At 39.9% G+C, this 24578-nt stretch overlaps 1 protein-coding gene across 8 annotated transcripts in view; it reads left to right on the plus strand.

Moving 5' to 3' along the window:
- The first annotated feature begins 58 nt into the window (after window positions 1–58).
- Window positions 59–24578, plus strand: part of eml1 (EMAP like 1) — a 70381-nt gene continuing 45861 nt past the window's right edge. For 3 of the 8 annotated variants that reach the window (XM_047345187.1, XM_047345186.1, XM_047345189.1), the window contains exon 1: window positions 17036–17417. In XM_047345187.1, the coding sequence (XP_047201143.1) occupies window positions 17351–17417 (67 nt within the window). In that variant the 5' untranslated portion in view covers window positions 17036–17350. Of the gene's footprint in view, window positions 210–17034; window positions 17418–24578 lie in introns of those variants that run through there. The other 5 variants (XM_047345184.1, XM_047345185.1, XM_047345190.1 and 2 more) reach the window with 3 other exon arrangements.

Here is a 24578-nt window from a genome sequence, read left to right on the forward strand (position 1 = left end):
AGATTGTTCGTGGAGGGTCAGAGTGGAGGAGGATAATCAGGCAGAAAGTGCGCAGAGAGACAGGGTCTGACAGCCAAAACTCAACACGAAAGTTTCTCTTTTTCTTAAAGGAAAAAACAAGAAGCAGCAGACATCAAGCTGACAGACGACACTGTCTTCATCCTGCTCCCTGTATGCAAACATGTCCGACTGTGAGGGACCACCCATGGGTAAGAGGAGCTGAAAAGATTATTCTTCAGTGGAGAACCCATGTTTAAGTCAGGCATCTGGAGCAAACATTGGGCATGCATGCCAGTAAATTGTTTGGATTTGTGTTACTGCATTATGTGTGTGTGTGCTTTCTGTTCCTGTGTGTATTTTTAGTAGAGGAGGGGACTGTGTCTTTGTTGGTCTATCTTGTTTTAGTCTCCACTGGGAGCCTCACCCAACAAGGCGTGTGTTCAGTCTGAGGCCTTATAAGGAATCCTGAAACAGATTCCTTCTGCTTTTATCAGAATAATGCATGATGGCCTCGGCTGAAGCTTTAATCCACAGATGTCCAGATAAGAAGTAATCAAAAATGTTTTAGGCTTGGACATCTTTTTCTCTACTCTGCAGAAAAGAAGCGCACTGGTGCAACGCGCACAGGATTTCTGGGTACAAAGATGTGCTGGGTGAATGTGCAGGTGTCTGCTCGATGGTGTGAGTGCATTAATGGGTTTGTGTGTGTGTGTGCCATGGCAAGGTATTAAGTGATGGGTCATTTCCTGAAGTGCAGCCAGGCTGAGAGAGAAAAATAAGCCATTCTCCTGCCTGGCAGTCTCACTTACAGTAACAGTCACTTATAAATAGAAATCTTCTTCTCTCCCTCCCTCTTACTGATGTTTCCTTCTCTTATCCCTCGCTCAGCCTTTCTTTCCTTCATCTTCTCCCTCTCGATGCCTCCTTCCTCTTCGTCCTGGTGCAATTCACGGATGAGTCCCCCTTCAGTAAACATGAGCATGACTCAGAAGGATGATGTTTGATGTTGTGGGCCACACAAGCATTCTTGTAATTGTGTTTGCTGCATGACTTGTTATCATCTGACCATCCCTGCTGGTTGTATACTATGATTTCCTGATGCGTTTGCCAGGAAATTGGTCAGCTTTATCAAGGCTGATAAAATCTAAATCACTGAAACGTCCACACCTCTGTCCTGCTCTTTGCATTCATCCTCTTGCTATGTAATCCTTCAAGTTTATGAAGTAACACAGTATTTAGGTACAGTTGTAGGAGATCTTATGTCCATATGGCTGAGTGTTTTACATGTTTGTCAACTACAGGGGTTTGAGGTTAGAGAATTTCCCTCTGGTAAACAGTTCAAACGTCATATATCATTCTCATGTTTACAATTTTGCTTCTTAGTTGTGTTTGACTTTGTAGCTCACAATAATACTCATTTTGATGTCTGGCGTGGATAAATAGGTTTAAAAATAGCATGAAAGGAAGAAACCGAGCATAAGGCAGAAAGCTGTGATGATCGTTACACACAGGACACCAAACTTAGGCATTAAAAACACAATGGCCACCCAGCAAGTAAGGAGTGAAAACAATGCTGGCACCTCTATGTGAGTGAATGAGGCGAAGATTTGTGGTGAAATATCCAGTAAGTCGGGGGAAGTCAGGAGAGCAGTAGCTGAGTGACATAACAGACCGGTACCCGGCCCAGGCATTTAAAAGCATTGCTGTGACACAAATTCTAATAAAAAAAAAAGAGAGAGATTCTGGCACCATTCACGTTGGTTCTGTAATTTGTTCTCTGGTGCTGATCAACAATAATGTACACAGGCCTTCAAATGTATCTCAAAAACTGTGTCACCACATTGCGTTACATCAGCAAGCCGTGCAGTAAAACACGGCAGCAGTGAATGGAAGCATCTGAAAGTCTCACTTTCCTCCACCTTTTCAGCTCATTTTTTACAAAGAGGGTTTACTTGGACTACAGTGATGTAGAGGTAAAAAAATTACTACAAAGGACACCATCTGTCATGCGACTCATATTTTATGAGTCTGTCTACAGTTCTGTCTTCATTTGGCGGAAAAAACGTTTGCTGCTTAAGCTAAGCATGTTGAAAGAACATTTACAGACAATAAATAGTCACCAGGGGTTTTGTACTTACGGAGGACACACAAAAAATGATAACCTCTGAAAAAGAACACATTTTGTTACCTGAGAAACTTTGTTCTCACGAACAATACCAGATTAGCATGTGCGTACTATGTTAAGACCTTAATAGTTGTGAAACACATAAAGATTAGATTTGTGTTTTCAATGCATTCTTTAAGCAAATGAAATATCTATTATATGTTAAGTTACTCTGCATCAAATAAAAAAAGAAATGAAATATTTTGGCTTATTTTTAAATCGGCATGAAGGGTGGAATAAAACAAAATGAAGCTTTAAGAAAAACGAAGGCACAGAAATATTTCCAAAATGTTGATGTTTTAAGTGACTTATTTTAAAGGAAAACATTTTCCAGTATTGACAAATACTTCTTTTGTTCTATAAGGAGTCAAACATTTTTAATAGGTAATATGTTCTGACCTGACTGCAAGCCATCTTCTTCTTACTTTTATACCCTGATATATGTTGAATTTGACTAAGTCTTGTGAGATTAACGTAATAAAACCTTCAATGAAGAAAATACATTTGAATAGCAGCATAAGCCACCCCACAATTGGTTTATGATCTACTCCCAGGAGTGCAAAACACTGACACAAGAAAAACTGATGACAACGTCCTTATGTCACTGATGGATTTTTCATGGATTTTGAGGTTTTCTGCTTCGGAAAGAAAAGAAAAACAGTAAATGTTGTTCTTTCTATTTGTTTTTATCTTTGCATTTTAAACTAGCCATGAAAAATTTCCAAAAAAAAAGTATGACTCATCATGAATCTATGCACTTACGAACACTCCTTGTATCAGTTTCAAAATTCTTTGACACCTCATGGTCTGCATTTATGATTTAAGACCTGTTTCATATAATCAGACCTCACAAGCACAAGGAACCCACTCATGTCATTAAACACAGCCAAGGTAAGATAAGTTTATTTATATAGCGCTTTTCAGCAACGAGACACTCAAAGCGCTGTGCATACAATTACAACACAATCACAAAACAAAAAAACACAGATACAGACACAGAAAAACAAATCAAATGATAAAATCAAACAACAGAGGTAATTTAAAAAAGTAAAATAAAATAAAGAGAATAGAATGATGGACAAGAAAATGAAAGGAAAATTGGACTGAAAACGCAACTAATCATGATGGCACAGTGAAAGGCAACTCTAAACAAATACGTTTTTTATCTTGATTTAAAGCAACTTAGGGTTTCGGTACTTTTACAGTTTTCTGGGAGTTTATTCCAGATTAGTGGAGCATAAGAACTAAAAGCTGCTTCTCCATGTTTGGTTCTGGTTCTGGGTATGCAGAGTAGATTTGAGCCAGAAGACCTGAGAGGTCTGGGTGGTTGATCCACTGACAACAAGTCTGTAATGTATTTTGGTGCTAAGCCATTCAGTGATTTATAGACTAACAGAAGTATTTTAAAGTCTATTCTCTGAGCTACAGGGAGCCAGTGTAGGGACTTTAGAACCAGGCTGATGTGCTCCACTTTCTTAGTTCTAGTGAGAACATGGACAGCAGCGTTCTGGATCAACTGCAGCTGTCTGATCGACTTTTTAGGCAGACCTGTGAAGACACCGTTGCAGTAATCAATTCTACTAAAGATGAACGCATGAATTAGTTTTTCAAGATCCTGCTGAGACATTAGTCCTTTAATCCTGGAGATGTTCTTTAGGTGATAGAAGGCTGACCTAGATACTACCTTTATGTTCCTCTGAAGGTTCAGGTCTGAGTCCATCACTACACCCAGGTTTCGAGCCTGACTGTTGGTTTCTAGCTGTTTTAGCTGAACCTGTTTGCTAACTTTTAAACGCTCTTCCTTTGGTTACTTCCGTTTTGTTTTGATTCAGCTGAAGAAAATTTAGGCCCATCCATGCATTGATTTCTTCTAAGCATTTACCCAGCGCTTGAATGAGTTCATGGTCACCTGGTGACATCGTAACGTATAGCTGTGTGTCGTCTGCATAGTTATGATAACTTACGTTGTTGTTTATTAAAATCTGAGTTAGGGGGAGCATGTAGATATTGAATAGAAGGAGCCCTAAGATGGACCCTTGGGGAACGCCACATGTGATTTTTGTGGTCTCTGATGTAAAGTTACCTAATGACACAAAAAAGTCCCTGTCCTTCAAGTAGGATTTAAACTAGTTGAGTGCTGTTCCAGAAAGGCCGACCCAGTTTTCCAGGCGCTCTAATAAAATGGAGTGATCAACAGTGTCGAATGCTGCACTAAGGTCCAATAATACCAGCACTGTGGTTCTTCCACAGTCTGCATTTATACGGATGTCATTGAACACCTTGACAAGAGCAGTCTCTGTACTGTGGTGAGCAGGAAGCCTGACTGGAAGACATTGAAGCAGTTGGTCATGTGAGGAAGTTATTTAACTGCTGAAACACAGCTTTTTCAATAATCTTACTGATGAAGGGGAGGTTTGATATAGGCCTGTAGTTCTGTAGTAGCAGCTTGTCCAAGTTGCTCTTTTTCAATAGAGGTTTGATAATTGCTGTTTTTAGGGCCTGGAGGAAAACACCTGACAAAAGGGATGTGTTTATTATTTGTGTTAAATCAGATGTTATTACAGGCGAAGCTTTCTTAAGGAAAGCTGTGGGTAAAAGATCGAGACAGCAGAAAGAAGAGCTTAGTTGCTGTACGATTTCTTCTAAGTTTTTGTAGTTTATTTGGTGAAATTGGGAAATTTTGTCAAAATCAGTTCTAGTTGGAGACAACATTGGTACTGGAGTTGATGTGGATGTGCTGACTGCCCCTCTGATCTTTTGGGTTTTTTCAGTGAAGAAGTTAGCAAATTCATTGCAGGCCCTGGTAGAGTGGAGTTCAGATGCTACAGTTACAGGAGGGTTTGTTAACCTGTCGACCGTGGCAAATAATGCACGAGCATTGTTAATGTTTTTGCTGATGATCTCAGAAAAGAAGGATTCCCTTGCATTTTTCAGTTGTAGGTTATATCTGTAGAGTCTCTCTTTATAGATAATATAGTGAACCTGGAGTCCAGTCTTTCGCCACCTGCGTTCAGCTTTTCCACACTCCTTTTTTTCACTTCTGACTGGTGGAGCACTTCTAGATGGAGACATTTTCTTCCCTGAAACGACTTTCGCTTTAATTGGAGCAATTGAATCAATGATGTCCGAGATTTTAGAATGAAAGTTATCTACCTGATTCAGGGCAAAGTGGAGGTAGAAGAGAAAATCTAGTTAAAGGTTTCAGCAGCACCGTCCTTAAAGATGCGTTTTCTTATCATGTCTCTTTGGCAAACTGAGTCATTGGAGATGATGCTTTCAAAAATAACAGAAGTGGTCAGATAGGGCAACATTAGTTACAGACACCTTGGAAATGTTTAGACCCTTAGTGATGATCAAGTCCAAAATATGTCCCTGTTTGTGCGTTTGCTGTTTAACATGTTGAGTCAAACCAATATTTCTAAGAGTGTCACATAGATCTATTGCACTTCTGTCTTCAGGATTGTCCATGTGAATGTTGAAGTCTCCCACAATAATTAAACAGTCATAATCAACACATATCACAGATAAAACCTCATTAAAATCACTGATAAAATTTGTTTTGGACTTAGGAGGCCTGTAAATATTGAAGAACATGGTTCGGACTGGGCTCTTTACCTGGAGAGCCAAATATTCAAAAGAGTCAAATTTGCCCAGAAATACTTTTTTACAATCTAATAAATCTTTAAACAAAGTGGCCACCCCTCCACCTTTTCTTTGCTGTCTGCTCTCACAAAGAAAATTGTAGTTCGGAGGCGTCGCCTCTATCAGAATGGGAGCTTCATTAAATTCATGTAACCATGTTTCTGTTAAAAACAGAACATCAAGATCGTGGTCAGTAATGAAGTCATTGATTAAAAATGATTTTCCTGACAGAGATCTAATGTTCAATAAAGCCAGTTTATATGACTTAGTTGCTGATATTAACTCTGTGTCTGGTTGTACCTGACAGTTTATGGCTTTCGTTGATTTTTTATTACTGTCTCTTATCCTTTTGGCTTTGTTCTTTCTGTCACCTATAAGCACAGAGATTTTACAACTATCTCCTATTAGGGGCCCAAGTTTTTCCTGGACATGCTCATTTCTGATAGAGGGAGTAAGTGAGCAACACACTGTACTTTTATGTATTTTATTCATAATTTTAGGAAATTTAAATTCCAATTCTGTCTTTATAAATCTGAGGGTAGTCCCTTTAAGTGAGGACCAAGAGTGTTTAAGGTGCAGCTCGGGGGCCATTTGTGGCCCTTGAAATAATTTTGCGCAGCTCCACACTTTTTTGCAGTTTTTTAGGATTATTTTTTTATGAGCCATGTTTGTTGTTTTCTTTAATTTTAATATCATATTAAGGCCTCAAACTTCCAGTGATGTTTTACTCCAAAACAAATTTGGGTAAACCCATTCACTGAACTTGGCTAAATAAAGCTAAGATTTCAAAGAAAGTTCTTATTTTTGCTAGAAAAATGACTAAAAACATTTTCCAGCGCAAATTCAAATTTTCAACAAAATTGAAAACATTCAACCCAAAAACTTAGTAAGTGTACACTGTGCATCTTTCCTTTTATTTAGACAAACATCTGAGACCCTATTTTGGACCTACAATAATTAGTTTTCTACTTTGTTTCATTAAAATATTGCTGTGTAGGTAAAAAGAAAAGAATGCACAGTAAAAAATGTTTGCGTTTTTATTGGAAAAATAAAATTATGTGGAGTTTTGGCATACAGTGCAAAACGTTTGGACAGCATGCTGGGGTGGAAAAAGCTACCTGCAGCACAGCTGATTTCCTGCAGGTGGCAGTATTGTCATGTTTTCCATCGCAAGCAAAGTTTGAAAATCATGGAAACTCACAAAGCAGAAAAGTGTGATGTATCCAGTGCAGATGTATTTACAAAGCATGTCAAAGAACCAGATTTATATACAGGTAAATAAGTTAAAAACAGAAACACATTAAAACACACACTGAGCTTGATCTACTCTAAGTTTACGCTCATCACAAGGTGCAGGGAGAAGCAGCTAATCAGCTGACCTAAGAGAGCAGGTAGCTGTACTGTATAAGGCTGCAACAGCTCAGAGAGACAGGATGGGGCAAGGCCATGAAGGGGTTTAAAGACAAATAACAACATTTTAAAATGAATCCTAAAAGGAATGGGCAGCCAGTGCAGGAAAGCTAAAATGGGGGAAATGTGCTCAAGTGCAAGGTAAAAGACAAGCTGCAACATTTTGCACCTTCTAGAGACAAGTAATGGATGAAACACTGACCTCCACATTAAATGCATTACAGTAATCCAGACAAGTGGTAACAAATGCATGGCCCACAGTCTGAGAATGCTGTTTGGGGAGATTTAACTGTATTTTAGCTAGCTGCCTCAATTAGAAAAGTTTGATTTAACAACTCCATAGCAACTTTGACCCCAGATTTGTGACAACCGGCTGGGCCAAGGAATCTAAAAACACTTTGAGGGTCTCAGTGGGGTTACCTGTGCCCCATCATTTTGATCTTTTCTCATTGAATTTTAAAATGTTAAGTGTCATAAAGGCTTTAATATAATCAGGACTTTGTAGTAGTGACTGCACAAAGTATGTGTTTTTTTTTCTTTAGAGGCGTATAGATCTGATAGTCATCTGCATAAAAGTGAAATTCCATGTTTTCTAAGTATAAAACCAAGTGGGAGCGAACAGAGGATGGGGGTAGAACTGAGCCCTGTGGGACACCACACAACAGAGAAGCAGAGAAGGACATGTAGTCACTAAGACTGACGCAAGACATTTGCTCCACCAACCAGGACCTGAACCATTTCAGCGCTATGTAATGTAGGAGAAAGTTAAGAGAACAGATAAGAGGCTCAAAACTGAAGAAATTAAGCTTGAATAAAGACTGAAGAATGGCCAGGGAATGATATGGAAGGAGATAAAGGAGTGAAAGCAGCGTGAAAGAGGACATGGAGGGTGAAGAATTGAGGCTTTTTCTGAGAAGATCAGTCTGGTGAGAAAAGAAAGCAGCTCTGCCCCATCTTGGCTGTTTCAGACTCTATGTGTGCGAAACTGTTTCTGTGTGAGAACTCACCTGTTCCCAGAAAAGCATGAGTCTGCTGATGTCAGGGTTCGATCTGTGGCTCAAATATGAGAACAAGTAGCTCTGCTGATGCCAAATATGTTCTTCGTTTAGGCAAACTGGTCGTAACAGGCCTATTTGTCCCGAAGGGGGACTGAATGGATTTAACAGTTCATGCCTGCTGCACAGGTTTTTGTGTCTATAGAGATAATAACATTTGTTGGATGTTACTGGAGTCGGGGAGCGTATGTGGACCCAGATCAGATGTGATTAAACGTGTCATTGCCTGAAAGAACCAGAAGCAACAGTGCAACTCTCTGTGTGTCCATTTTACACACACACCTCAGCTTTTTCTGGGCTGCTCAGACAACTCTGATGTAAATTCAGACTGCTGTCCTTCAGATTAATTCATTATTTTCAGATTATTGGGTCGATGAACTGTAATCAGCCTCGACCTGTTTTCTGGTGCTTAATTGCCTTACACAGCAGTTGTTTTATGGACTTTCATGGATCACCGTCTGCTGAATTATACACATCCTGGACCACTTCTGCATCTTAGCTATGCCTCATTAACATATAGATTAGAAGAGGAGGAATCACTGGGTTTTATAACCACTTGTCTCCACTTCTATGGCATCAGTACCAGGAAGATTAAAGCTTGAGAAACTGAGGCAGAAAGAGGTACCAGAGGTCGAGACAAAGCAATAAAGCCCAAAATATAATCTGGGTGGTGTCATGGCGTTATGAGCAGAATGAAGCAACAGATTCTCATTACACTAACACTATCACTCTGTCTGCTTTCCTGTTTCCACAGAGTTTTATATTAGTTTTATATTAGTCCTCTGGAAGTGTTTCCTGTCTGATCTACAGACATGTACAAGCTATTGGTTTTCTGCCAATCTTATTTTGAATCTCTTTCCCTACTTGTTACGTTGCTATTCTACTGGCTCTTCTTTATCAAATTACACACCCAAACATAGCAAATTGTAAAGATTTGTGCAGATAAATAAAAGCTAAAAATGTCTCTGGTATTAGGTATTTTTAACTTTGGTGATCTGTGAAGATTTTTACCTTTAAAACACAGTCCTGTCTGCTTATTCTAAGGAGCTCGTTGAAAATAAAGTTTGTTTCTGTCCTGAGATTGTTAACAATTCTCTTCTACAAAAATCTTTTTTTTTTGGAGCCTTAGCTGATAGTGTCAGGATGTGACGTTTTGGACTTTGTTTGTGGTTTTGTGTTTTTGTTTACCTTTTTAGCTAGACGTTTCTTACTTGTGTTTTGTATTCATGTTAGTTGTGGTTTTCTGTTTTGGGTTATCTTCTGCCCCCCAGTTTGCTCTCCTAGTTCCCTTGGCGTTGCTTTCCTGTTTATTTTCTTAGAATGGTTTCCTTATGATTATTATTATTATTTCTCTTAGTTTTCTGGTTCCCTTGCACTCTCATTTATTAGTTTCCTTTCTGTTACTCCTCTCGTCATTTGTTTTTCCCTTTTATTTATTACTCAGTTTAAGTTCCCTATATTCTCCAGTTCTTCTTAGCTATGTTCCTCTAGTTCTTCTTTGTTTTCCACCCTCTCCTTTATAGGTTAGCTTTAGTTATTGTTTACTTAGGTTTCTTTACTTTTGTAGTCTGGGTTTCCTTATGGTTTCTGTTTTGCTAAGTGCTTAGGTTGTTGTGTTACCTTCAATTTCTCAGTTTCCTTCAGTTCATGTTTATCCTTGATTCTTATGCTTTATCTTTATCTTGGTCTGCTTACTGTCTTGTCTTTAGTCCCTTTCCTCATGCTTTGGTTTTATTAGGTTCACCCGGTCCCTCTGCCTCCCAGCCTCCTTGTCTCACCTGTTCTTAGTTCCTTTGATTACCTGCCTTTGTTCTTCCTCTGTATATTAGTTGGTTTTGTTTCATTGTTCCCTGCTGGTTCCTCTGTTTGTTCACACTCTGTTCTGCCCGTTCGCTACACCAGGACTTAGTTCTGTGTTTGCTTCGTTCCTGCAAGGAGTACACATGTAAGTTTTGGATTCACTCATGTTTGTACCTGCAGTATTTTCATTATGTTTTTTTGGAATCCTTTGAATAAAGCTGAAGACTGCTTTGAAATGCTGCATCCAAGCCCTTGTCTGCACTTTGGTCCACACCAAAACCGCACCATGACAGATAGCTGATGTAGATTGTCAAACATTACTGATTTTGCTGGAAGCGATCCCTGTTAAATCTCTTAGAATTTATCTGTTATCACACAGTAATCGGGTCTATACTGCATGTATATTTACTTAAATCTACAGATTACCTGCAAGTTTCAACCATCTAGCTGGTAATTTTAGGTGAAGTAGAAGAATTAGGGGGTAGACCTCCTTCTTCTTTACTCTATTCACTTCATGCAAGGCACCAGAACCAGAGGTAGCGAAACAGCCCACAGCACAATAGTGCCACCACCATGCTTAACAGCCACCAAAGAGATTTTAGGCTTAAAAGCCTCAACTTGGCGTCTCCAAACACACGTCCTATCATTGTTGTCAAACAGCTGAATAATCGTCTTGTCTGACCACCAAATGTTTCTCTGGAGGACCTTTGGATTGTTTATGTGGGCAGCACCAGACTGCAGTCCGTCTTGTAGGTGTTAATTTTGGAGAAGTGGCTTCTTTCCTGGTCGGCACTCATTCAGTCCATGGTGATATTATACCAGCTTCACTGTGGTGAATTACATTGGTGTTCCAGATTTTTCCAGTTCATGGCAGGCTAGAGCCTTGGTGGTTCCTGGCCTCCAAACTATTATTTATTCATCTAAGGGAGAGAGATTGGGTCGGAGGGTTAAAGCTTGGACACGACAGAGTGTTTCAACAGAACAGCAATCCTCATGTAAACCAGTTTTGGTATGGATAATCCAGGATAATATTAAACTTCTTGAATGGGGGTCTTTGGCAAATTAAACTGGTAATATCTGGGATATTTTGTTCAGTACATTTGTGAATAAAGGAAAAAGACAAAATACAAATTCACTTCCTGACTTCACAGCTCCTCCAAACTATGAAAGCTGCTGTTAAAATCAACTAGGAGTATACTGAGCTTAATATTTATGCAGGAAATTTAAAATTTTTTGGTGAATATCATATGCTGTGGAAGCAGAAGCTGCAGTAATCCTGAACCTCACTGCTCTTCAGCCTCAGGAGTAAAGATGTTTTTGTTTCTCACAGAAATGTTGTCTTTCTCCAGAACCTCGGGATCCACATCTTTTCTCTTTATTGCTTTATAATACTCAACATAGGCTACAGACTTAATCACATTCTTAAAAACTAAAGATGAGACTATCAGAGATCAGCGGGGATAAATGTAGAGTATCTGTAGATATTGGTCTGGTCATAGATAGCTCCATCATGTAAAAGACTGTTAGACTCTGTGAGACTGTATTAAGAGCAGAAGTGGTGACCCAGTTTTTTCCTGACTCATACCATCACCACTTGGTGCTGCTGCAGTTAGTGTGGGCCACAGCAGCTCGCTGCAGTGTGCAGCTGCTGTTTCCTCTTATTTTGCAGCATCACTGCTCTGCACAAAAATCACCAGATTTATTTGGCATCATGAAGGTATGGACTGATTGTGCATGCTGGAAAGGAAAGATTATGAGGCAGATAACAGAAGCCGTAGGTTTGAATCCAGGATCTTTGGTAGCATGAGACACATGAGACTCAGCTTTTCTCTGATTCCCAGTCAGAACTGTTCTCTTTCTTCCTGAAACTGGGTCACATTGTCACCATAAAATCCAAGAGAGCAGAAACGCCCAGCAATGGTTGTAGAAATACATTCTAGGGATCCTGGCTCTTACACTGAAGGCAGTAGCTTTTAGTGGGATGTCTCCATCACTGTCACAGTTTTTGACAGTAACCTTACAGGGTTAGGCTGTTTATTCTGTGTCATAAGATATGTTTGTATCTGGACTGGGTTATTTTTTTTTCCATTAGAGGTGAATTATATGTTTTTATCTGTCCGTATTATTATTTAATCTCCATGGATTCTGACAAATCAGATTAAAAAAAACATTCAGTCACAGACCGGACCTCAGGGTCAATCAGTCATCCACACCCACATTCACACACTGACAGTGGTAAGCCGTATTGTAGCCACAGCTGGCTGTGGCAGAAGTGAGCCGCTTGGTGGCTGACATACAATCAGCGCCACTGAGCCCTCTGACCACCATCAGCAGGCGGGTGAAGTGTCTTGCCCAAGGATACAACCAAGACGGACAGAGTTGGGATTTAAACCGGCAACCCAGCGGTTACAGGACAAACCCTGACCACCGTTGCCACTGTAACCCCATAAGTATGTATTGTATATATTTATGAGTGTCATCTTGAGAGAAGTTTAGTTTGAGTCGCCAGACCCCATGACGGGACTTCAGTCATGCTGAGGTCTGGACTTTGTCTTTGTTGTAGAAATTGCCTTTTTTTAGAAATCTGATGTATATTTGCTGCCATGTTTGGTACATTTGTTCTTTTGCATGACCTAATTGTAATGTAGACTGAGGCAGATGATGCCACATTGAACCCCAGAATACAGAACAGTTGACGATCAACTGAATGACTGTAAGTTACAAAGCAAGCCCAAACCATCAGCCCCCAGCACCGTGCATCACAGGTGGCATGAGGTGTTTGAGATGATTTGCTGTGTTTGGTTGCCCCCTAACATGGTGCTGTGCATTTTGACCAAACATCTCTACTTTGCTTTCATCTGTCCAAAGCACTTTGTTCCAGAACTTAATTTAGATGTAACTTTGCAAACCAAAGTCGTGCTGTTTAATTTAGGCAACCCTTTCACACAAGCTGTAATGTTCAGTGTTTTTCTACTGGTCCTATCATAAACATTAATATTTAACATCTTAACTGTGGTCTTAGAGTCTGAGATTGAGATCTTTGGGGTTTTTTGTCTGACCTTTGAGCAAATTGTCTGTAAAGATGGTTCAATTTACTGAATGCTACATGCCAAATGTTCGGTAAGGACTGTATTACCCTTCGCATAAAGATCAGTAAAGTTAAAGTTGCACCCTACTTCCAAATTTAAACTTTAGATTTAACTATTGAAGTCATTTCAGACAAAAGTAAACTCTCTCAGAAAGGTCGTACAGTATATAAACCCTTGTGAATCTTGGTTGGCAACTGTCCAGTTGCATTAAGCCAACTCAAAATACTTAACTAATTAAAATAAGAGTGTCTTTAAGGTGCTACCTGGCATATATGTGACTGTGTATGCAAAAGATTGAACTGTTTCACTGTTTAAATGTCTAATTCAGAGCCCAGGTTGGATTAATTCATGGGATAAAAGAACAAAGCAGCCCAATAACCAGGACAGGCACACAGATGGTGGCTGGATCACTGATTGTTCATAATCCCGACCCACCAACAGAGCGACTGATCATCTGCTGACGAAAGGAGTGTCAGCAGTTTCTTTTTTCTCTTTGGATAAAAAAAGAAATGTCTGCTCCTGCTGAATGTGACCTTTAGTAGCTACCTGAGAGCTAAAACTGTAAAAGCAGCAGGGAAGTTTAGAAACACAGAGGCCTAAATCAACGCCAGGTTACAGTGCTAAATTAACAAGATGCTAAAACTCTGTTAGATAAACAGTTGCTTGCAAACGTTTTCACACTACTTGAACTTTTACATATGTCATTTTACAACCATAAACAATAATGTATTTTATTGAGATTATAGGTGACTGACAAACACTAGTGCATAACATGCTTTGCAAAATTTTTGATTTAGGACAAATCTGAAAAGTGTGGCATGCATTTGTTTTCAGCCTCCCCCTGAGGAAATGATCCATTCTAATATACTTTGATTTAAACCACTCCATCGTAGCTGTTGCTGCCTGTTTAGGGTTGTTGACTTGCTGGAAGGTGAACCTCTACTCCAGTTTCAAATCTTTTGCAGCCTCTATCAGGTCTTCTTCTACTTTTGTTCTGTATTTAGCCCCATCCTGTCTAGAAAAAATCTGTCCACAATTTTCTCCTGTCTGCTGTGTTCCTTGGTCTTCATGATCCTGTTTGTTCTCTAAGTTTCTCTAACAAACCTCTGAGGCCAGAAACAGAACAGCTGCATTTATAATGAAAGTAAATATTGCCCAGGTGACCTCTATTTACTAATTTAGTGACTTCTGAAGGTAACTAGCTGCACAGGATTTTAGGTTCAGGGGGTAAAGCTGTAAGGTAAATGAGTTTGTTTTAACGTTTTTAGGATGTGCAAATTCATGTAACAGATATTTTTGCCTAAATGTAGCTTTAAATCTTCTAAAATTTTCTCCTGAGGTGCTAAAATTATTGAAAAGAACATGCAGCAAACATTTTATATAGAGAGGATTTAATGACCAGTGAATAATATGGTGAAGAGATGACATAGCAGCAGCTGCGGGTGGGGCAGGTTCTTCATCTGCCTCCTGCTGAGATTCAGGCGGGGTTCTGGACCCCATGTGAGTTTGTTGTTGGTCAGCAGTGGGTGGCTGGGGGCTTTGGTAGAGGGTCTGGTTTAAGGGATTGTGGAGGGAGTTTAAGCCTCCTCTCATGTTAGCACTGGAAAAAAGAGAGGCAGACATAAACAAAAGCCAGACCTGTCCCTAATCTGGATACCAAATCCTCTCTACAATGAGATTTACAAAAATCTGTACCTCCTTCAGACAAAACAGCACAGGCCTCCAAAATGCTAGCATAAAGGACAAAGGATGCATACAGAGCTCTGCATGTGCACAGAGAATGAATCTGCATAAAATCAGATTTTGATACCTTTTGTAGCTTTACATTGTAACTGTTACAGAGATACAAAAATCTTTTGGATTTTAAACTGGAAGTTAACCTATGAAGTGGATTTTTGATTAATTTGTAGATATAAACAGTGTCTGTGAACAGGCAGTGAGCTCAGACTGTGAAAAATCAATATATATTAAAATTGTTGTGACCAGACTGAACATGTAGCATGAACCATTGCTCTACAAAGAGCACCTTGTTTCCTTGCATAATCCAGGCTGTGACCAAGCTTAGTGTGTCGGCTGATGCTTGGTGCTGTTGTGTTACGAGTGAGGCAGAGCGCAGAGTTTTCCTGCGGGAGAAGGGGGAGGCATGGCTCCAGGGTTACTAACTCAGATGAGGATCTGGAAGTGATCAACTGTTTCATCCTTTTAAAGGTCAAATCGAGCCACGTCGCCTTTTGAGGCACGCTGGGCTCCGGGTTTAATGGCAGATATCTGCACAGGAGGAGCTTCATGGAGGTGGATGTGATCATATCGGCTCGGAGGCTGAGAAACAGAGTGTTCAAGCCCGCCGCCCTTTTTTGGAGTATCTCTGCCTCTGTGTGACTTGTCGGCTCCGTCTTGTGATCTGAGAAGAAAAGGGGGGAAGTGTTTCAGAGTGAATGTAGGCCACAGCTTCAATTTTCCTTGGGCTTCCTATTTTTTTCACCTTTGAGCCTATAAATAATGCAAAGAGTTGCCTCCTCTTGAGCACACACAAAATCTCTAACCCCCAGTTTGAAGAAGCGCCCAATTACCCTTTTTTCTTTTTTCCTGCAGGGTTTCCCCCATTATCCCCTCCCGAAACTCCCAACTCACTTTTTAATTTAGGTTTTCCTCCTCGAGACAGTCTCCTCCTCTGCCCCTTCCCCCTCTATCCTATTTATCTCTCCCTTCTCTGAATCCCCTGATCTTCAGTTCCCGCTCTCCCCCACTTGTCCTTGTTTTAGGGATGGTTTGGTCTCAGCACAGTCTGCAGCGGGGCAGATAACACAGACAGAGGACGGAGTGATAATCGTGTTTAGCCACAGCAGAAATGCCCTGGCAGCACTCAGCTCAAACACTTGGCTCTAGCTTTAGGAGATTTGTGATGTAGGTCTGTTACACTGAGTCCCTTGTGACTTTATGTCATGACATACAGAAAGAGGACAGGAGAGGCACTACTACCTTGTTCCTTCGCCAGAAAGAAAATCATTCTTTAGATTTGAAGCGTTCTTGGAGGTTTGGGTTTTAGCTTTCATGCTTCCAAACAGTCCATCTTTTTTTTTAGTTATTCAGGTGTGTTACTCAGTCAATCCCAGCTGCTGTTGCTCTTCCATCTAGACGTGGTGAAGACAACTTGCAGGAGTTCAAACTGAGCTTCAGTGTGGAAAAAACTGGATCTCAAGGAAGATTTGAAAGCTTCTGGATACAAGCGCCCAAAATAAGCTCCCTCTATAGGGTGGCCGGACTCGGCCTTAGAGAGAAAATAAATGCCTTGTTGATGACGGAGGAAAACAGGCATTCTGGTTTGAGATGACAGAAAGGCAACAGTATCTCAAATAAAAGTTCATTACAACCAAGGTATTCAGAACATGTTGAACCTTGAAGTAGATGGGATACAGCAACAAAAGGCCACATAGGGAGCCTAAAAACTGTTAACTTAAAACAGGAAACAGGCCACATACAGTGGACAATAACAGTGGAGAAATGCATTCTGGTCTGATGTTAGGGTCATGAATCTATAGTGCCTTGTAGCAACAAGTCAGGAGGGTGGTGGGGGTGTAATGGTATGGGGAATACTTTCTTGGAACACTTTGTGTCCTCTTTGTATGAGCTGAGTAACTGAGATGGTATTATGTTGATACTTTTTTCTTTTGAGTAATCATGAGTTGACTGCATAGGTCTTGTAAATCAGAAAATGATTTAACACTTTTAGCATTTGCAGAACTGTTTCATCCTTCATGCATTTCCTTTTCCTGCTCTCCTGTCTTGAGCGAGGGGGAGGGGCTCTGTCAGGCCCCGCCCCCTGCGCTGTGACTGCCCTCTGTGTGTGACGGGGGGAAGGCTGGGCTGTCCCGAGTCTAAACTCTCACAGGGCTTCTGACACACACTAACACATACAGAGCTGGCTCTACGTTGTAGGCTCCCTCTTTTAAGCGGTTTCATTTTCCTGTTGGAGATCGACTGCAGACACGCAGCTGCCTTTGCAGAACACAAGAAGGACAAGAGGAGACTGCAGTCATCCCTCAGGCTTCTTCTTCCTGCTGCACCTCAGGAGTTTTACTGAGAGGAAAAACAAGTTCACATGACAGAATGGGAGTGAATGGGTTGCCAGGGAGCCTGATCCGTGCGGAGTGAATGGAGGGAGCGCCAAGTGGACGGCAAACTAACTGAGAATGGAGGACGGCTTTTCCAGCTACAGCAGCCTTTATGACACCTCATCCCTGCTCCAGTTCTGCAACGGTAAAACTAACCCATCTTGTTTCTCGACCAGGTGACTGGGAGTGTTTTATGCTCCAGATCTGAGATATTCCAGCTGCATCTCCCAACAGCTCAGTTACAGGAGTTTATACATAATTCCAGTTATACACAGTGCAGATCCAGCAAGAATTTAGGCATTTAAGCATGCACATGAACAAAAGTCATGCTACAGGAAGAGTTAAGGCCAGAGAAATGTCAGCAGTCTGTCAAAGTGAATTAACTGCAGCCAGGGGAGCCCATAAACAAAGACACAGGCTGAGAAACAGCCTTTCAGTTCTGCAGTTCTGCTTGGTGTCCTGAGGAGAACCTTGTGGAAAAGGTTTTTCTGTTCTAACTGATCTGCTGAACGAAAGACAACAGCTGTAACACAGCAGGACACTAATGGTCTGTGGGCTGTTGGACAGGAGAAAGCTCCCTTTAATGGGAGGGGATGTATGTCTGAGAGGTTGAGTCAGGGATGAGGGAAGACAGGATGACACATCAGAATGACATCAGTTTGGGGATTTATTTCCATTAGCTCTCCTTAGTTTATCCCTGTGTTTACACTAAACCCGATTCATACTGGTAATATTGACATTTTTGGCTTTTTGTTGTAGTTGCTGCATGGTTTTTAAATGTATTGCTACAGTTTGTTAATGCTGACATGCCTGTAGACAGAAGCTGTTTTAGATATTTATAATACGGCTCTACATCCGGGGCAGCATGCCCTTGGGGGACAAGTAGCAAAACTAAACAATAACAAAAAAATGATATTAGGTTTTCATTTTGTTAATTGAATGTCCAGTTAATGGGAGTCAGTAATGAACTAAAGAGCTATTTCACAGTTTTTCAAAAAATCTGGCCTACATTTGATCATATTTGTTTAAAATACTTACAGCTATAGCTGGGTCATCTATTAAATAATTTTTTAAAGCACAACACAAATAAATGTTTCTTTGATTCTTAATGTATTTGATAGGTTGCATAAAAAAGCTTCTGTGTTTCAGAATAGTGTTTCTTGGGGGACTGGGTGCGTGTTATTTGTGGGGACAGGCAATCAGAAGGAGGGGTTCACTCAGGTCGGCATTCATTCAGGATCCAGTAATGCCTTCAGACAGTTAGAACCAAACCAAAGGGATTAGACCCAACACAACAACCTAACGGACTGGCTTGGACTTCTCCAAAAATGGTGACATCATATTAAATAAAACATCTCTCGGATAAATCGTGGAACCTTTCCGAAAGGTTTTTCTTCTTCTGCCAAAGTTTTTCCTCATCTTTATGGTAACAGTAAATGTAAGAATGCTTTGAATTTATCTAATTTATAGATCATAAAAAAAACAATTGCATTTTCTGAGCTGTGTAAACAATTTTGCATCTTATGAGGAGGAGGAGAAGAACAATGCCTTCAAAAAAATGAAATGAAAGATGTGGGATTACAAAGGGATTTCAAAGAGGTATATGCTACTGGGGTCCACTGTGTACCTCAGCGTTTGATGAGGTGGAGCTGGTTAAAAGCATTTTGGATCTCCATCAAACTAAGCTCAGACACAAAGAAAGAGATATGGACCATGTGTTAAAAGAAAGCAGAATTTTCAATCCATTTGGATTCTGGTTGAACACATTACCTGATAAATTTTAAATCTGTTTAGAGCAAACAGTCTAACAGTAATAGCAGACATTTAAAGTAAAGGTGCATCCGTTTTCTTTCCTGCTGATGAGTAAAACGACGATAACAGCAGAGGGGTGTGTTAGTTTGACTGACCTGAAAAACAGGTGTGACAGCATGTTCCAAGTTATGGAGGCTTTACAAGTTCCCTGAGGAGATGACTGGCCTTTAAATCTCTTAAAAATAAAATGCAACAGCGGGTTGAGGTTCTGTGCACAACTTGTCGTCTTTAGGCTCAGGGTTGTTGAAGCATTTATCTCAGCTTGTTATTTTGTACTGCTAAACTTTTTGTCTTTTACAATGGACTAATGTTTGTAGCAAGATACAAAATATCTGATATCTAATGCAAATAAAGACATTATGCCAAACGGAAACAATCCTCCGGCATTTCACTATCTATTAGCTAAGCCAGGCTACCTTCCTTCAACTCAGGCTGCGACGCAGATGGCTCGGACACCTCAGCATGCAGCATGCTTGAAACTGAAAGGGAAACTGATGGAATGTCCTATTTTCTGATTAATTCTGCTAATATATTTCTGATCTCTCAGAGAACATTAATATTGCATTCCCAGATGGGACGTTGATCCTTCAATATGAAAAAAAATATATAACATGACGATCACGTAATGGCGAAGTAACATAACACTTGTGATGCACACCATTCATACTAATGCATATTCACTATTCAGAACTAGAGTGCTTCAGAAGTAACTCACATACTTCAAAGATGGGCTGGGTCTTGATGTTTCACAAAATCCCCTTATTTCCTTACATGTAGACCCACATAACACATGGTTTACAGTACGGCAGCATGCATGGCAAGATAGGACACAGTGCCACAGCAGCTTTTAACAACTAAGTATTAAAATGTATATGTTTAATAAAACATCTGTGATGTATTTACGTACTCTTAGGCATATATTTCAGGAATAGCTACCTTTCATTGTAACTGCTGCTTTGTAACTGTGGCAACATCATGAGGTCAATATTGTTTCTTAGCCACCTGTTGTTTGAAAGTTGCGTTGAGAGTGGGCGCAGAGTTCGAACTTGCACTGAAACAGCTGAGAGGAGGAAGTTTAAAGCATAAAGAATCTTTATATCATACAAAAAAGTGCAGACTCGGCACATGATGGGGAGGGGTTCGCTTGGCCCACCTTCATTACAACAACAAAAATGTAATATTATTGGTTTACTAATCCAAAAAGTCTTTGAAAAATGAGAGCAAGGGTGTGCACCAAATTGCTATGTGGAGATTTTCACCCAGGGAACTCATTGGCTTCTGCCAGTCACTTGGGATAGCATAAGGCCTCTTTGCATCAATCTTTAATCTAATGTAATTTTGGTGCCTATCTCCAGCTGTCATTGGACAAGAGGTGGGGTACACCCTGGACAGTTCCCCGGTTCTTCAGAGCTCAGTTACCTCAGTGTGAAAATGACATTGAAACAAGACATCTGAAACTCTTATTTTTTTCAAGGAAATTTCCATCTTCGACGTTCCTGTTCTCTTCCATTCTGTTACACACAGTGAAACATCTTCACACAGAAACTCATGCAGCAGCATCTGGTATTTGCTCCAACAGACTGCCTCACCAGGGGAGTGTGAATAGGGTGAGAGCGCACACATCTACTGAGCAGATCTGTATGACTGCGTTTGTCCTGATGGCCAAACTGACATCATAGTTCTCCGCTCCAACCTTCCAAATCCACTCAGAGCAGAAGCGAATGATGTCATTCATTCCCCTCTTTCATTGCCCCTCTGGTGGTTCATGTGTTGTTGACCATCCAACCAGACTAATGTTCAGAGAGTGGGTCAGCTAAACTGCAGGAAACATGAGCAGGCTGCGCGCTTTGTCCTCGGGAAGTCAGACTAAATGAAAATTAGCCCCGTTAAAACCTCGGACACATCCAGACATGCTGGCGGATTGCAGCTGATGGAAGGAAGTGAAATCAGATTTAGAACAGGCTGCTTCTGGAGAAGAGCAGAGATTTAATTGTATTAGTTTGTGCTTTGTCGCTGGTAATGATGATGGAGTTTATTTGTAATTGCTTTCACAGATGCTTTGATATCTGTTGGTCCATTTTAGGGGAAGAAAGTGACCTATTTCAAGTTCCGTTGAATATTGTGACAGTTGTTTCCTGTTTTGTATGCCTGCACACTACCACCAGCTACAACTCAAAAGCTGTGCTTACATAGTCCCTATTATTAGTAGCATTGATGAGAAAAATATAACCACTGGATCATGCCACAAGATCAGCACTAATCACAGTAAGCTTTCATTCAAATTTCAACCAGTAGCCTTTTCTTTTTAAGGATTTCAGTCAGCATGAAACTTCAGTTTGATCATGTTTTTTTCTCCCACCAACTCTGTACCAGCTGCATTTCATTTTTACTGTCAGAACCTGGAACTCTAGTACAGAAAATGATCTACTAACTAGCTATTAACCACTGCAGGTACTTCTGCCTTGGAGCCAAATCTTAGCTGAGACAGAGGGAAAAATTGCTGTTATCTGGTGGCGCTCACCAAACATTTTGGGTGAGTGCCACATTTTAGTCCCCATACATATCATTTTAAAAATGCTTGTTACATTTATAAACACTGTACGTAGCTTTATTAATAATTTTCCTGTTAACTTTTACCAGCTTTTACTCCAATCTTCCATTCCTTTCCCACACAAACAAAGGGATTAAGCAGATGTTGCTGCTTAATTTGGAAAACAGCAAATGCAATCTGATCCCTCTGGGTTTTTTGGTTACCGTTTTGGTTTAAATGACCCAAATGTAATGCCGAAATAATAATAGTAAACATAGCATAAGAAAACAAAAAAAAAACCTCTTCCGTTATGTTTCTGGCATGGAACCATATCATTTCGATTAAATGAGCTGGGATGTTTAATTATGTTTCTTAACCTTTACAAAAATGAAGACTAGATAAATTGGATTTCCTCTTAGTTTATATCAATCTGGCGAAATCATTGCCCAAGTATCAGAAACTATGATTTAGGTCTTTCTAGATCAGTGGATGTTTTGCATTCTTTTTTTGTCATTTCAGTAGATGAAATCCTCATGAATCTGAACCAGTGCCCCTGCTGCAAATTCATCAGCTAATGTGCTTATTAGCTTCTGATGTATTTGTGCTGCAAGTGGATCAATCGGGCTCATCTGATTTTTCCATCTTGAACAAGTCTGTAATCTCTAAAACAATCATTTCTGCTTGTGTTTTGATCATATCTTTCTGTTCCACATTCAGACACACAAGGTTGAAGAAGAGATGAAAAACAGCGATGTGAGTTCATAAATGAATAAAGTAGGGATTAATTAGTGAAATGCAGCTGGACTGAGCAGATGTGACGGGTGAGGTGGGAGTTTAATAAAGATTGGAGCTGCTTTGATGTTTGCTGGAGGTATTTTGACACACAGCAGAAGTGACAGGACTTCATCCAGTCTCCTCCTCTTCTCCTTGGCTCTGCATTTATAGATGTCTTTGTCTGAACTGATTGATGATGGCACGTGGAGAAGGATTAGGATTATAGTCCTGTTTACATTACCTACTAAGAATGAGTTGTAGGAAAGGGGAGGAGGTGTTTGTGTGCCCTAATCTGTGTTTTTTACTGTTTTTACTGACTGAGAAGCTGGAGGTTGATTTCTCTTCTTTTTCCTTCCTCTTCTGATTTTGGCCTTTCTCTCGAATTCCCACAAACCATATCAAAATGAAAGATATGAAAGGAGAACATCAGGAAATGATGTGAACCATCACTCCTGTGTAACTACATGTTTCAGAGGATTGGTCTAATAAATATCGACCTCAATAAGACAACTTATCTGCTCCTGCTGATTCTATTAAAGGCTCACATTGATTTCCAATATCTGCGTCAGTGAGAGGGCACACCTCCATCTTTTTGTCTCAGATATGATGCAGCTGTGTCTCTTACATTTTAAACTCCCACTCTCCTTTATTTTGCTTCTTTTTCTCGAGAACTTTGCCCCTTCATCCTTACGTCAGACTCTCTCACGGTCTTTGTTTGATCTTGCCAAAGAGCCCCAAGTAGAGATCTCTTCTGTTTTTCTTTTTAATGTTTAATCTCTAGTCAGGCAGCTATTGAGCTGGGCGGTTTGGGCTGTCATACCCCCATCCTCCCAACGCCTTATCTCCCCCCCCTTTTCTCTCACTTTTCTCCTGATAAGGTTTAATCAGCACGTTTTCTCTTGTGGTGCTAAATAGTGAACCATTTACTGTGAAATGATACACAGGCAGGCAGCTTGTGCTCATTAAATGTGTGCAGCGATACTGAGCACCTATTTAACCCTCTTGCATAAGGTCCTGATAAGATCTTTGCGGCTTGTTTACTTGCTAGAAATTGGGCCATTTATGCAAATAGATGTTGGAATTACAGGAATTTTCCATAACATTGTAACTTAAATGAATAAATGGCTTTTCACAAATATAGTCACAATGCCTTGTACAAGATATTAAACAATGAATGGAGACATGAAAGATAGAAAAGCATAAAAGACAAAATTTAGAACATGCTTGATAAGAATTATTGTCGCCTAAGCATAAAGAAACAAATGCATAAACAATGTTGTTTAGTTCAGTAGATGACACAGCAGGTTTCAGTTTAACAATTTGCCTTAATTGAAGAAAACAATATTCAAAGAAGGAGTTAGCATATGAGTTATCCTGAGTTTGAGTCAAAACTTCCCCTCAACATGGTGGATGCACAGAAAGATCCAGCTGCTTGGCAACTGCATCAGTATATTTCAGGTAGATCAATAATTATTTTGTTCTACTTAAATTTAGATAAAAGGTAGTGTGAGCCAACCAGTCCTTTATCAGCCAGTGGATCAAGCTGGATAGCCTACTGAACCTGTCTGCTTAGATACCTACTACTCAATAAAAATGCCAGTTGACTACATATTTTTGTAAATAAGTCTTATATATTTTATAAAGTGCCTTGAGATGATATTTGTTTTAAATAATAAAATAAAATAAAAGACTGAATAATGCCTGCTAAGTAAAGTATATCAAGTGAAAAAACAATGGCCCAAGTATAAAACCCTGATGAACCCCACAGGTTCAAGAAGCTTTTACTCTTAAAGGAATATTTCTGTATAGTTTTTATATATAAATTATTAATTAATCAATAATTTATTTAATTGAATATTTATTTAAATGCTTCAACTGATTATTCCTACCCGAAAAACAAATTAGACTAATGAAAATAGTTGAATGTTGCTTTAAGTGCATAGTTAAAAGTAACCCCTCATAAAATGCTTAAGAGTGCTCTAGTTGAAATCTGCTGATGGCAGTGTTGGTTCGTGTTCTGATGACAAAGTGGAAGCAGCTGTTTTTCAGCTTGAAGCATACAAATCTCTGTTGTCCAATATGTTGCTTAAAATCTGCAGGAAAAAAGGCCATTTGTCCACGAGGATCTGTTAATATGAATAAAGGAAAATTGCTGAGTCCAGGTCTGCTCCCACCTTGAGCTGAAATATT

Source organism: Girardinichthys multiradiatus, chromosome 19, assembly GCF_021462225.1.
Source record: "Girardinichthys multiradiatus isolate DD_20200921_A chromosome 19, DD_fGirMul_XY1, whole genome shotgun sequence".
Taxonomy (NCBI): Eukaryota; Metazoa; Chordata; class Actinopteri; order Cyprinodontiformes; family Goodeidae; genus Girardinichthys; species Girardinichthys multiradiatus.